The sequence below is a fragment of the Octopus bimaculoides genome, chromosome 9 (assembly GCF_046866305.1).
Source record: "Octopus bimaculoides isolate indiv1 chromosome 9, ASM4686630v1, whole genome shotgun sequence".
Lineage (NCBI taxonomy): Eukaryota > Metazoa > Mollusca > Cephalopoda > Octopoda > Octopodidae > Octopus > Octopus bimaculoides.
In genome coordinates, this window is record NC_142936.1 from 29,722,623 (window position 1) to 29,738,570 (window position 15,948).

General features: G+C 35.7%; 1 protein-coding gene across 8 annotated transcripts in view; it reads right to left on the reverse strand.

Annotated features, from left to right (window-relative positions):
• The window catches only part of LOC106869710 (phosphatase and actin regulator 2), a 372,706-nt gene that overhangs the window by 286,824 nt on the left and 69,934 nt on the right, over window positions 1-15,948 (reverse strand). For 3 of the 8 annotated variants that reach the window (XM_052970522.2, XM_052970514.2, XM_089358123.1), the window contains exon 2: window positions 4,877-4,927. The exons of the other annotated variants lie outside the window; for them this stretch is intronic. In XM_052970522.2, the coding sequence (XP_052826482.1) occupies window positions 4,877-4,927 (51 nt within the window). The remainder of the gene's footprint in view (window positions 1-4,876; window positions 4,928-15,948) is intronic. 8 annotated transcript variants of the gene reach the window in all.

Here is a 15,948-nt window from a genome sequence, read left to right on the forward strand (position 1 = left end):
TCTGCTAAAATGCTTAGCTGCATTTTGTCTGACTTTATGTTATGAGTTCAAATTCCGCTGAGTGGATAAAATACGTACCAGTTGAACTCTGGGATTAATGCAATCCACATGCCCCTCCCCTGAAATTGCTGGCCTTGTGCCAAAATCTGAAGCCAATATTACCTTGACATTTAAGGAGTTTTAATTTTCTATTTTCTTCACTTCCCTCTACTTGTATTTCATTTATTTGATCTTAATAGATTAAAATAGAGAGTAACAAGCTTGATTATGGAGTGGAGAGTTAATGAGGTTTTTATTTTTTGTTTGTTTGTTTTTTTTTTTATTTCGTCACCTATTGAGAAATAGGTAACAGGCGGTGAGCTGGCAGAAACGTTACCCTGTTAAGCGAAATGCTTAGCAGTATTTCGTCTGCCGTTATGTTCTGAGTTCAAATTCCGCCAAGGTCGACTTTGCCTTTCATCCTGGGGTTGATGTAATCGACTTAATCCCTTTGTCTGTCCTTGTTTGTCCCCTCTATGTTTAGCCCCTCATGAGCAATAAAGAAATAAGAAATAGGTAATTCTGCCGCACCAAAGTTTGAATTCAATAGTTAACATTCCAGTAATTTGTTGAAATGCAGGGATAGTCATGCAAAAAAAACCAGATAATTTAAAAAATATGTCTGTTAATGGGGGGAAAAAATCATGTAAAGAATAACAAAGGAACAAAGAACATGCATATTAAATATGACAGATTTTAAACCATTAGTAGTAAAACAAAATAAAACAACACTATTTTTCTATTAGTGAACCGTTTCTCTGGAAGACATAAACAGGAGATATCTTCTTTTTCCCTTTACAGCTAATACATTTTTAACAATAGCTAAAAGTTCAGTTTATCAAGTGAATGTAAATTATTTGGCAATGGCCTCATAGCTATGAGGTATAAACAAATGTCTACAGAATCTTCTGAAGCAAAATTATTAAGGATTGTGAGGGAAAAGAGAAACTAGTAAAAAGAAGCTATTATAAAATAGCTGTTGAATTTTCATTGAAACCGGTTAGAAATCACAGAAATAAAGCCTCTGTAATCCCAGGAGACTTAGACTTTCCTAATCCCATATGTATCTTTGATTTGTTTGTTGGTTTATCTTACTCTTCAAAAAACTACTAACTCTGTTGACTGTTAGCAAGAACCAATAATCAAAGCTATTAAACTAGAATATAAACCATTTTTATCCTTTTTTTTTTTTTTGAAAGAAAACCAATATTTTCTTACCAATATTTTCAAATGACCAAAACCAAAACTAAAAACTAAAAGACAAAGTAAAAGTCTATCAGCTCAATTTCTAGTAGAGACACAACTAACTGTTTACTGATAAGTAATATATGGAGCAAAACCTAGCACATTTGTAACTACCATATCAAAACTTCATAACAAATGATTATCATATTCCATTTTGGGTTATGATATTCAATGCTTCTATAGTTTTTATTTTCTTGCTTGTTTGTTTTTTATCTTTTTTTTTTTTAATGTCTTGGGGTTGGAGGAAGAGGCAGCACCCATGTTCTTTGCAGATCCTCATAAACCAGTAAGATTGATACCATTAATTTTCCTCCTCGAACATTTGTAACTCAATGACTACAAAAAAAGATAGCGAGTTGCTAAGTTTCTGTATACATGTGTTTACTCATCCATTCTTCTTAACACAAAACTCTACATTTGTTTCAAATTTCCAAATGATTTTTATGAATTCTTCAAATTAAGCTCTATTAATGTAAACATTATGGATATCACACAATGCATGTGTTTTGTCTAAATGCTTTTAGGCTGCAGCATTTCATCCAAGAAAGTCTCTTTAAAATATAGAGTGTTAAAAAAACAATGTATACCTCACAACCAGGTGAAACAAATTACCTTGTAGGTGAATGAGAATGGTAGCTATTGATATTTTTGCTGTTATTTCAGCTCATCAGTACCATCAATAATGTTTATATTATTAGAGCTAATTCTAACTCAAAATTTTAATTTGTTTTACTTGTGCAGCACTGATACACATCAACTGATAGATTTTATGTTATCTGTATATACCTGAGATCAACAATTTGAACTAATTTGGAGGGTGACTTTAGTATATATATATATATATATATATATATATATATATATATATATATATATATATCCTTCTAACCTTTTATTTGTTTCAGTCATTGCACAGCAGCCATGACAGGGCACTACCTTGAAGGGTTTTAGGACTCCAGCACTTAATTTCATAAGTCTGGTACTTATTCTATTAGTTTCTTTTGCTGAACTGTTAAGTTACAGGGTCAAAACCAAACACCAGTTGTTATACGATGGATGGTGGGAGGGAAACACTGGTGTGCATGCATACACATACACAATACACTTCCACACAGTTTCTCTCTACTGAATTCACTCATAAGGCATTGAATGGGACTAAGTTCAAAACTAGTTGGTCACAAAGTGAGCTTCTTAACCACACAGCTATAGCTGCACCTATATATGAAGTTGGTGTTCTAAGATAGTATTGCAGAGTTGATCACGTCTGCCGTACATGGGCAGTTTCCTAAAGGAAGTGCCTACCCCACTTACCACTACTCTACTTATGAATATGCCACAAAAGAAAGACAATCAATAGATTCACAGCATCCACAGAGCTTCAGAGGGTGCCAGATATTGGTATATACTGGCTATGTGGTAAGAAGTTTGCTTCCCAACCACATGGCTCCAGGTTCAATCCTATTACATAGCACTTTGGGTAAGTATCTTCTACCATAGCCCTGGACGAACCAAAGCCTTTGAATGGATTTGGTAGATGAAAACAGAAAGAAGCCAGTCTTATGTGTGTGTTTGTGTCCCCTTGTCTTAACATTGCATGATAGTTGTAAATGAGTGTTACTGTCATACAAGCAATGTCATTCATTTCCAATATTTTGCAAGAACATGTCTGGCCATGGGGAAATATTACTTTGCTTGGCAACAGGAAGAGCATCTAACTGCAGAAAATCTGCCTCAAATATACTCTATCCAACCCATGCAAGCATGGAAAAGTGGATGATAAATTATGATGACATACATAAATATATAGAGACAACAGAAAGATGTTCCAACTGGATCTGGTCAAGGAGGAACAAAAATGACTCCATACTATTTGAAGACAATATTTTGGTATCTTAATGTTAAGGGAAATAACTCTGAGTGATTCATTGTGAAAGCGTTGACAATTTACTGCTACCATGACAACTGACATTATTTCTTCTTTAAGTATAACTTTGAAAGCTGAATCAGAGAGGAGTTACAACTAGTTAAAATCTCTAAGCAGTTTAAATGCACAAGTCTCTGATATCCAAGTAGCTAAAAAGTGTCAATAGAAGGGCACCGATGAGTTATGATCTGGACGCAGACCAGCCCCCTTAGAATGTAAGAAGTTAAGGGCCAAAACACTTGCCTGAAGTGGGTTTCTTCTCTGAAGATCTTCTGCTGTGCAATTCTGAGAATTTCTTACCACTATATAGAAGCACTGAATCCAAAGAATGCTCAAAACACAAATGTATGTGTGTGCATTCATGTTCATGCATATTTGTGGATGCAGATACCAAAGTCCTACTTCTGTTTATAATTATGAACATTAGAAACAAGTTTTTTAATATGACTCACTCTCTCAACTTTTTCATATAGCAACTCATTACTTAATGTCATACTTGCTTGAAGAGGAAATCCTCAAAAGGCTGGCATTCAACTTCAGCCATATTTTGTTTTAGTATTAAAAGCAGCTCGCCCATTTATGTGACTATTGAATGATAAAGGATACCCTGAAACTTAGAACACAACTTGTAAAGTGATGACATATATGATAGAAGCACTAGATTCATTTCATTACATTAATATAAGCTTAAGATGATAGAGTTGTGAAAGTATCACTATGTTCCAGCATCCTGCACTCTGAGTTCAAATCCAGCCAAAGTCAATGTTGTTGCAATCTGTCTGGAGTTAATAAATAAAAGGGCATGGAAAAAGGTACCTTGTGGTATTTACTACAGCTCTTTGCATTTTGAGTTCAAATCCTGCCATGGCCTACTTGGGTTCCTTTAGTGCAATCTACTCTGTTGCAAACAGTTTGAAGCTAACTTCTACCCCTCTCACCAGTCTTGGAAGCTCTATAATAGGTTATGGGCACTGTCCTTTCCCCCTTTAACCCCCCTCCTCCTCTCAACAAAAGGAAGATAATTCTAGAATCAATTTCACAGTAAACACACATCCAGCCCATATCATTATTGTGGTTAATAGAAAGAAAAACATCTTAGCTTATGTTCCTCAGCTAAATCTGTAAACAATACTATGTAGCTGGAAACATCACCAACAATAACATGCCAAGAGAGATTAAAGAAGACCTAGCCAAAAGCAGTCAGGTTCAACCTAAAAATATTGGATCATCTCAGAGAAGAAATAATTTGGGAAGACTGGATTGCAAACCTGCATATCACATGCCAGAATGGGTTGAAATAAATAATTATATTGATTTTTTAAAAAACTAACAATGGGGAATCCAAGTTAAACTGTTTCCATGAATGAATATTTTTCTTAAAATACAGAGTGATTACAATGGTATAATGTGTGTGTAAACACATGCATCCACATACCATAAGCAATACATTTGGTCTCTTTTCACAATTCCAACATAAACATCCTCCAGTAAAAGAAAAAAAAGTATCAAGAAGAAAAATCCATTAAGTTAACTAAACTAGGAAACCAAAAGCCACTCATTCAAGCAAACATTAGAAGTGAAATCCAGAAGAAATTTCAAAAGATATGCAGCTCTAAAAAGATTAGGAAGTTTTAAAAATGCAAGATTCTTTTAAAAAATTCACCTGACCTTTTGGCTTTATGCAGTGGTGTTTCTTCAAAGTTTGACTTTTTGTGGTTTCTGCCAGTTTGAATAAGGAAAAAAATCAATATATTTTAATAAAGAAAACAAAGAATAAATTTTTAAAAATCACAAACAAAATAATCATAATGGCAACATCAATGCTTCAAGAAAAATGGTTCAACAAAAACTATAAAAGTAAAAATACTATGATGGGCATATCTTTAATATATGGCAGCATGATACCAAAAACATTAGATTATTGAATTTGAGCAGAAATAACCAGAAATTAACTTGTTTTAAAACTTCCTCAGTTTATAAAAAATACTAAACAAGATAAGTTCTAATGAAGTATGAAGAGCACTAATATACCACTAGAGTTGGTCACAGCTAATACATTGATATAGAATTGGGGAAGGAGACAGGATTAACATTACTTAATTTAATAAGATTGAAAATAGAACACTGAAGCAATTAGAGCAATAATGATATATAGATTCATCACCTGAGATAAAGAAATAGGGTCATCCAAAAATAATATTTGACAGGTTTATCTTGGCTTTAAAAAAAATCCTTTAAAAAACTGGCTTCATTTTTATTCCATTCTTCAGCTATTCTTACAAGTATGTTTTCTAGCTAACTGTCTTTTACTCTCTGATATTGACTTCTTATAATATAGTTTCTGTTTTCTCCCACTTGAATGTCAGTGTTTAAACAGCACAACCATTTTATATACATATATATATATATATATATATATATATATATATATATATATATTGGGTCATCCCATAAATATTGCAGTTTTTTTATACTTCTTTTATTTTTCAAAATTATGATAAATAAAGTTCTTTTTTAATCTAAAATATACTCTCCTTCATTTTCTACAATGCTCTTCCACCTATCTGGTAGACTTGCAAGGCCCCTCTTCCAAAATTTACTTGACCATGACGAAAAATACTCATCCAGTACTGTTCTGACCTCATTTACAGAATTCAAATTTTTTCTGTCCAAATGATTTTGAAGACTGCAGAATAAATGATAATCAGATGGAGCAATGTCCACTAAATATGGTGGATGGGGCAACGTTTGCCATTCAAACTACTCCAGCCTCTGGAATGTCATCCTCGCCATATGTGGCTGAGCATTATCCTGGTGAAAGGACACCTTTCGTCTTGAAACCAAAGATGGTTGTTTTTCTTCTAGCACTGACTTAAGCCACTCAAGCAGCTCACAGTAGATCTCCTTTGTTATCGTTTCATTTGGGTTTAAAAGTTCAAAGCGGACTAAACCTTTCATATCCCACCAAACAGATAACAACACCTTACATGGTGAAGACCTTCTTTAGTCTGAGGTGCCGGTGTTTCTCTTTTTCCCTACCCACTGACTTTGGCATTTGACATTTTTATAGAGAATCCATTTCTCATCACCAGTCACTATTTGGTCCAAAACAAAGTTCATTCCTGAGACATGACAGCAAAGAACACACATTCACTCTCTGCGCGCAATTAGATTCGGAAAGTTTGTGAGAAACCCACTGACCTAATTTACTGACTTTTCCGATGGCATGCAGGTGTCGATGAATGGTTGAATGACCAAATCCAAGCTTCTCTGCTAGTTCCTAAACAGTTACTGTGGGATTTTGTTCCACCAGAGTTTGCAGGACTTCTCGTCAAGCTCTACAGATCTTCCAGGACAAAGTTCATCTTCTAGGCTGACGTTTCCGGCTCAGAATTTCTGGAACCACCATTGACACTGGCTGATGTTTATTGTCTGATCCCCATATACCTCATTAATATTCCTCACACTTTCCATCATGTTGTTGCCTTTATTGAACTCATAAAGCAAAATATGCCGAATATTCTCCTTTGTTCCTTCCATTACAGCTTTGAAAAAATAACTGCTAAAATCAAACTACACTCTTCAAAACTTGCACTAAGAATAAGGAGAAGGTAAAATTACTACCTGCTTTTATAGCAAGTTGATGCAGGTAGTTTATCCCCCCACTCTGACTTTTAGCTCGTGTAATTTTTAAAACCGCATTATTTATGGAATGACCCATAAAGTCAAGAGTAGAGAAAAAAATCCTTCATGCAATGACGAGTAAAAAGAGAATTTAATCTAAAAGATAAGAAACATGTATAAATAAAATGTACTTTTATCAATATCACTGAAGAAGACAGTTTGAGAAATAACTTGGTAACTCAATAATGGCATATTGCATAAAACCAAAATAATTGACCACTTGATATTTTAACATCGTTTTGAAAATAACAGGATGACTTTATATCTTACACAGACACTAGGCTATATACTTGTAAGATAGAAGTATAGTTAACTGAATCAATACCAATTCATTACATGTACTTTATCAAACCTCAGAAAGAGGAAGGCAAGCATCAGTTCCTTACTTTCAATAACAGCAAAAGTAACCTTTAAAGGGATTTGGGAAAATTTCCTTAACCTACAAAAGCAGATTTATGGAAGCTAAGATCTATTTTGACTGATATGACTGAACAGGAGATACTAAATTACAGATTTGATTTTTTTTCCTATGTTGAATTAAATAAGTTAAAATATAAACAGTAATGATCTCAGAGGAAACTAGAGGGTAGATGAATGGCTTGTGAAAGCAGTACAGGCTATGTACAGCAGTACTGTTAGTGAGGTATGAGTTAGCCATAAGTACAGTGAAGAATTTAGTGTACAGGTAGGTGTTCACCAAGGCTCAGTCCTAGGACCCCTCCTATTCATCATCATCCTCCAGGCCATAACAGAGCAATTTAAAACTGGAAGCCCATGGTAACTACAATATGCTGATGATCTTGCCCACATAGCAGAATCTATAACAGAATTACCAAAGAAATTCTAGGAGTGGAAACAAAACCTGGAATTACAGGATCTTAAGTTAACTTAGCAAAGATCACATTCCCTAGTAAGCAAGAAATCAGACAGGACTCTACCTGCTTCAGGTAAATGCCCCTACTTGATATATAGGATGGGTGCAGGTAGAAATTCCATTTGGTGTAACCAGTGCAAGCTATGGATACACCAGAGGTGCAGTGGAATAGTAGGAAGGTTAACAGAGAAAGTAGTGTTTGTATGTGGAAGATGTACAGGAGCCATAAAGACTACAGATACAAGGACTTCCTCAAATGTCCCAGAGGCTCTGTGAAAGTTGTGGATAATTTCTGCTACCTAGGTGACCTGACTAGCAGTGAAGGAGGATGTGCCAAAAGTTTAATTGTTAACCCTTTTAAAACAGTTGATGTAAACTTACGTTTGCAATGTACATGCTTTAAATCAGTCAACGTAATTATACGTTGCCTAACTTAGAACCTATCGCCTGAGTTAGTACTGGTTCACCTGCTGACTGATAGGCCAATTAGATATTTCATGTAAATATTAATAATCTGATAGGTTGGTCCCGCCACTCTAGCTCTGTCAACTTCGTCATCACATCCTGTTTCGTCAAATTTACAGTCGCCACGTCCTACTACTCTGGCTCCATCGACTTCATAGTTGTGTCCTGTTTCATTGAATTTACAGTCGTCACACCAAGCCCCACCACCTCACCAGTTGTTTCTTCCAGTTCAGATGATGACTCAGAGAGTGAGTATTTTCCTAGTTCAGAATCAGATGATTCTGATAGCAATGATGGTATTCCAGTGAATCAAAGGTATGGGTGAGCAGTAGTGAATGGCCCTGGATAACAGAATGTCATGTGGTGAGCAAGAGACAATTTCATCCAACAGCATGAGTTTACTGGTATGCCTGGTATAAAGGAAAACTTTGAACATGGAAGCTCGTCATTGGAAATTTTCCAAGAGTTTTTGATGGATGAAATGTTCCAATATATAACAAACAAAACAAATGACTATGCTGAAAACCACCCCCAGCATGTCAGACCCAGACACGATGGTGATTGGTTTTCAACAACAGGGGACGAAATCAAAGTTGTACTTGCCCTGCTGATACTGACAGACATCATGAAGAAACTGACCCTGGTGTCATATTGGAATCGGGATCCAACCACGTCGACACCTTTCTTTCCAGGAACAATGCCACATGATGGATTTTTGGTGTTTCTTTGAAATTTACATTTCAACTCAGGCAAGAACCAGGATGACAGGCTGCACAAAATAATCCTATTAGTGACAAAGTGACTGAAAATTTCAGAACAGTCCATGTCCCCACACAGGACATTTGTACAGATAAGAGTTTGTGGAAATTCAAGGGAAGGCTCCGGTTCAAACAATACAAACCGATCAAACATGCCCGCTTTGGAGTCAAGGTTTATAAAATATGCCAATCAAATAGTAGAGCCTGTGGGTACACATGGAATTACAAAATCTACACTGGTCAGGACAGATTGGTATCTTCCAGCATCTACTCTAGCGTCAATTGATATTGTGTTGACACAGAATGAAAACTTGTTTGACAAATGCTACAATATTTATATGAACAACTGGTTTTCCAGTTCAAACTTCTTCCTGTAGCTGCCCTATGAGGCTGTGAGGACTCACAGGAAAAACATGCCACCCAATCTTCACAAAATAAAACTTTGAAAGGGGGAACAGCATACAAATGCACCAATAGCAGCATTCTAGCTCTAGTGTGGAGTAACAAGAAAAACGTCTGCATGTTATCCACAATACATTCTGCAAGCATGATGGACACTAGGAAATAATATGCAGACAGTAACACCATAATAAAACCAAGTGTAGTTGTTTCATACAATGAAGGGACGGGTAGGGTTGATTGCTCAGATCAGCTGGCAATGACACACAAATTGGTGAGAAAATTCGGGAAATGGTACAAAAAAATTTTCTTGTATATAGCTGACATGTGTGTCATGAACTCACATTCGGTTTGGCAGATGCTTGGTGGTGTGGGGGATGGATTGACATTCAGGAATCTATTGTCCCATGAAATGATAGAAGCATCAGACCTGCCAAAGTACAGAACACATAGACGTCCCCACACCAGACTCTCTTTTTACCACATGGTGAAGAGACGTGGACATTTTCCACATCTGCTTCCCCTCAACGCCAAGAAGACAAATGCTTCAAAGAGATGCACAGTATGTAAAGCAAAAGGGAAACATAAGGAAACTAGATACCATTGTTCACAATGTGATGTGCCACTGTGTGTGGTACCCTGTTTTGAACTCTACCACACTAAAATCAATTTTTGAATTCACATGATTGTAAATACATGAAGTTGATCTGACTTGTGCTGTCGAGTAATCTTATTCAGGAATAATACTGCATGAGCGTCCTGCACAGGGATACAGTTTAGGTAAATAAACAGCACTTGCACTAAAGTGGTTGACATAAATATACACTGAACATTATCTTGCTCTGAGTGCTGACCTCAATCAGCGTGATTATACTGTTGCCACGTGCAGGTAACCAAATGAGCCACCCCTGTAAACTGGTTAAAGTGGTTGAGGTAAATATACACCGAACCATTGTCGTGCGCTAATTGCTGATCTCAGCTGAGATGATTACTCTCAATGCAACCTAGTTGCTTGATAAAAAAAAAACCGTTGTCATAGGATTAAAATAAGAATAGGATAGAAAAAGGTCTCTCTCTCTCTCTCTCTCTCCAAGTGAAAAGAAGATTGTATGATGCATGTATATGAACTGCAATGGTATATGGTAGTGAGAAATGGGTCCTGAATGCAGAGGACATGCGAAGACAAGAGAGGAATGAAGCTGGTATGCTCTTCTGGATATGCAATGTCGGTGTGTGCATGCAACAGAGCACTAGTGCATTCAGAGAAAAATTAGGCATAAGAGGAATTAGATGCAGTGTGCAAGACAGAACACTGCATTGGTTTGGTCATATGATACAGATGGAAGAAGACTGTTGCATAAAGAATCACTTAAAGTGGAAGGAGGCTGTGGAAGATGGAAATCCAAGAAGACATGGGAAGAAGTATTGAGGACCAATCTCAAAACACTGAGCCTTATGAAGGAGATGACAAAGGACCAAGATGTAGCGTATTGTTGTACTCAAGAAGACTGGCCCATCACAACAGAATTGATATCCTAAAACCAAGGTGTGACATAAAAAGCATTGGTGCTGGTGTCATGTAAAAGGTGTTGGTGTTACATAAAAAGCACTGGTGCATGTGCCATGTAAACAGCACCAGTGATGGTGCCATGTAAAAAGCACCCAACTGTAGAAATCAAGCCAAAACAATGAAACCTGATGCAGCCCCTGGTCTTGTCAGTGCCTGTCAAGCCATCCAACTCATGTCAGCATTTTTCAAACCAGATTCTATGCTCATCATCATCATCGTTTAACGTCCGCTTTCCATGCTAGCATGGGTTGGACGATTTGACTGAGGACTGGTGAAACCGGATGGCAACACCAGGCTCCAATCTAATGTTATTTGTGAGTATACCCTAGCACTACACCATCTCTCTTCTGCTCTTTCTTACACTTTTGCTGTTTCCTACTCTCTCTCTCTATTTCTCTTTGGTCACTCTCTCTCTCTCTCTCTCTTCTCTCCTTCTTTTGTTTTTCCTCTGACCAGGTAACCAAGTATCTCTTTTACATCAGCACACTTATTTCTGGCCTCTTTCTTGTACCTCTCTCTCTGAGTAACCATGTACCTCCACTATAGCAAGGCACCTATTTCTGCCTATTTCCCTCCAATCTTTCATCATTTGGTACAAGGTCACCTACTCTAATGTCCCCTCTGTTGTGGCAAGATACCTGCATCTGTCTTTATCTTTTTGTCACACTCTAACCTTTCATCCTCTGACATAAGTTCCCCTCCTCAAATACCCTAGCCCTCTCTTTGGTAAATATAATCTTCTCATTAATCAGATAGCATGTATTTACCCAAATGATATTAATCTGAAAAGTGTTTGCCAGAAAAATGAAAAGTCACAAATGTATAAAAGTATACTGGAAACAAGAAATTTGCATTTCCAAATTTGTTCATATTTTCATGCTTATTTGCAATATTTTGGGACTTTTAAGAACCAATTCCATGGCCCCGCCATGTACACCATGGAAGATACCTTGGCACTGAAACCACCAGCCACGAAGATGAGGTCATTGTCATTTGTCTGCGAAGTAGCTTGCAAAAGAATATCATAAAAATGGTCTTTTTGTTCATTTGGCAGACCTGCTTGTGGGGCATAGGCAGAGATAGTTGTTGCTGTACTGCGCTGCAAAACTAACCTAAGCTTAATTACTTTATCTCACATCCTGACTACCTCAATCACCATTTCTTTGCTAGAAGTATGCCCACACCAATAATCAAACAGTTAAAAGAAAAATTCACAACACCAGAAAAAGAGACCAGAAAAACTGCAGATTTTAACAATTCTGCCAGATAGCTAGTCTCTAAGAAAAATTCAAAAGAATTACATGGTTAGATAAGCTAAAAGGCTGGTCAATGAGCAAGGGATTTTATCACATCCTAGCCATAGAAAAAGACATTTCCTCAACAAACTGCCAATTGTGTTTCTCAGTTTTATAAAAATGAAAAAGCAGAGTTATGCCAAGAAAAAAGGATTAAATTAATAAAAAAAAAGTTGGCAAAGGAATCCATGAGCAAATATATTTCATACTTTGTAACTTAAAGGAAGCTTTTCAAATATTTAGATCAAAAAATCCTGACACAAAAATTAGTTTCTCAAAATTTGCACAGATAAGGCCAAAAGAATGCATACTTGCAGACAGTGCTGGTACACATAATCTATGTGTATGCACCATTCATCAGAATGTAAAACTAATGATTTCTGGCATGAAACTATCAGATTTAAGCAAGGATATGAAGTTTCACTTGATTGATTATAAACAATGTTTGGAATCAATTACTTGCAGCCCAACAACAAACAACTGCTACATGGGCAACTGTTCATATTGTAATTCTTTACTAGAAGAGCTTGAAAAATTCTTATACGAAATGTTTAATGTGAACGTGATTGATGAAGTGCAATATAAGCAATTGCTAACAACAGACACAACAATCCTAGAAAATATATCAAAATCAACAAATGATTTTGTTGAAAAATTTTGTCAAAAGCTTAATGCACTTAAAGTACATAATTTCATTGCAAAGGAACAATCTAAATTTTGTACTTCAAGAAAAGAATCTTTAAGTGAAGGAGAAACCTTAGTCATAGCAGATTTTTCAGAGAATTATTCATTCATTTTGCAAGATGCTGTACAAAGATTTCATTAGAACAAAGCTCAAGCCACTATCCATCTGTTTGTCTGTTATTATAAACAAAACAATGATATGACTAACATCAATGTTGTTATTATATCCGACTGTGTGAAGCATGATACAGTAGCAGTACATTTCTTCCAAAAAAAAAACCTGATAGATTTTCTTAGGAGCAAAGCCTTTAATATCAACAAAATTATTTATTTTTCAGATGTTGCTGCTTCACAATACAAAATTGTAAAAACTTTAAAACTTTATGTTATCATTCTATAGATTTCCAAACTAATGTAGAGTGGCACTTCTTTCCTACTTCTCATGGTAAGGAACCTTATGATGGCTTAGAAGGTACAATTAAATGAATGGCAGAGTGGGTAACGCCCTTTCAATGAACAAATCACAACTCCAAGACAACTTTATGATTATGGTCAGCAAAACATTCCTGGAATTAATTTTATCTATTCCTCAAATGATGAAATGCAAAATGAGGAAAATCTATTGAGAGAGAGATTTAAAAATGCAAGGACAATTCCAGGGGCACAAAAGTTGCATTGCTTTATTCCAAACTCACCTTTAGAAATTACAGTACAAATGATATCTACAATAGATAATTATACTAAAATTAGAATTTCCATTTTTATATCCTTCTATACGTTGAATATACAGATTTCCTGAAGCGTAGACAGACACAACTGTCTTCACACGATGTACTTCAAGTTATTCCATTAAACATGATACTTCAATAAATACAAACTCTCAATGACTTCCATCAGCTCTCATCAACTCCTACGACTTCTCTAGTCTCAACCAATATGCTACTCTTTATAAGAGTTCGGCTAGTCTATTCTTCCAATCCCACAAGGGGTGTCAAAAGCTCTTGCCACAACATCTCTCCCTTTGAGATTTACTTCCTAGGAAAGTTTAATATTTCTTCCATTTAGGCAACCATTCTGTTTGTTTCCTCTTGTGTATGCCTAGGTTTGATTTCTTGTGGTGCTGTAGAGCACTTCCATGGGTATCTTTTCTTTTTTCTGTTTATCTATTTTTTAACTGGTAAATGTCTTTTGTGTTCCCATTTTTTACCTCTTTACTATACACATCATTTTGCCAATTCATTTTGTTACTACTCCATCTTCTCAACCTTCACTTCCATTTTTGTATATTTTGAAAAACACCTTGGCACCGATATTAAAATACTTTGTCATATTTTTAATGTTTTCCTTATTTGTTTTTCTTACTGGTCAAAAATTGACATTTTATCGAGCAAACATTAGTTCCACAGGTGATTTACCTGAACAAGTGTTTGGGCTTTGAGTTACCTTATTAACCCTCAAGTATTGTGTCAATCAACTAGCGTGTTTCTTGATTTCTTTAATACTCTTTTAAATGTATCCACGAACTGTTCCACTTGCCCGTTTGATATGGCGGAGAAGAGATGTGTTCAATTGCATACATTATGAAAAAGTTTTAAAACTCATACACCATTAACTGTGTATCGGATACTATGGTGTCTGGGACAACATATCTTGCAAAGAGTTTGTGAAGACATTCTATTGTTACCGTAGAGGTTGGTTTCCAGTATCCACATATTTCTGGCCACTTAGTATAACTATCTACTTTAATCAGGTAATACACGCCATTTACTGGACTGTCAGTTTTAGGCCACACTTGAAATTTTACCGGTGGTGACTTGGCAGGGCACAATCACCACAGGATTTCACCAACTTTTCAATGTCACAGTCTAATATACATAACTTCTCATTAGTGACTTCATTCTTGATATCCCTGGGTGACCAATATGAAATTCCTTTAATAAATGCTTTTGTAATGTGACTGGCACTACAACTCTTTGTGCCTACATCAACACATTGTCACACAGTAAGAAATGGTTCGCATTTGTGTTGCACATATTTTTATTTCCTTTAGCCTTCGGTGTTTCTTTCATTTTTATAATAAATTTATCGTTCTCCAATTTTGATTTTATGTCTGGTCACATAACTAACAGTTCATGAATGACACTACACAAAATATTTTAAATTTCATTTTCGCTTGCAAAGAGGCAATCACAGTATCTTCAAATGGGTCTGTGTTTTTTAAATCAGTCTGGATAGACAATCTGCATGGCCTAATTTCTTGGATGGAATATATTCCATTTTCAAATTGTACTTTAATAATATCGTAGCCCAATGTTCTAACCTATAAGCAGTATAGGTAGGAATTCCATTTTTCAATCCAAATATTGATAATAACACTCGGTGATCAGTCTGTAACAGAAAATTTCTACTGTGCAAAAAAATCTGTGAAATTTTTCCACAGCAAAAATTGATTGCTAGAGCTTCTTTTTCGATTTGAGTATAATTTTTCTCAGCTGATATCAGAGAACATGAAGCATGAACCACTACCTTCATATTACCACCTTTATATCTATGTAGCATTATTGCTCTTATACCGAACTCAGGAACATCTGAAGCGACAACAATCTCTGCTGCAGGATTGAAGTGAGCTAATGACAAATCAGATATCAATATTTTTTAAATTTCATCAAACACCTTTTGGCAATTTTCTGACCAATTCCATTTCATATCTTTTTCAGCAAATTATTCAGTGGAGCCCTAACCTTATACATATTTGGGATATAATTTTGCTAATAATTTGCCAATCCTAAAAATACTTGTATGGTTGCTATATTAGTCAGAGAACGCATATTTCTAATTAGGTCTGCCATCGACAGGTCAAGTTGTCATCCAGTTTTTGTCAATAATTTGTCCTAAATATCTTATATCTGGTAAAAAAAAGTTCACACTCAAGGTAAAGCCATAATCCTTAATTTTTTCAAATACATATTTTACATGCTCTATGCATTGATCCCTGGATTCGCTTTTAATGA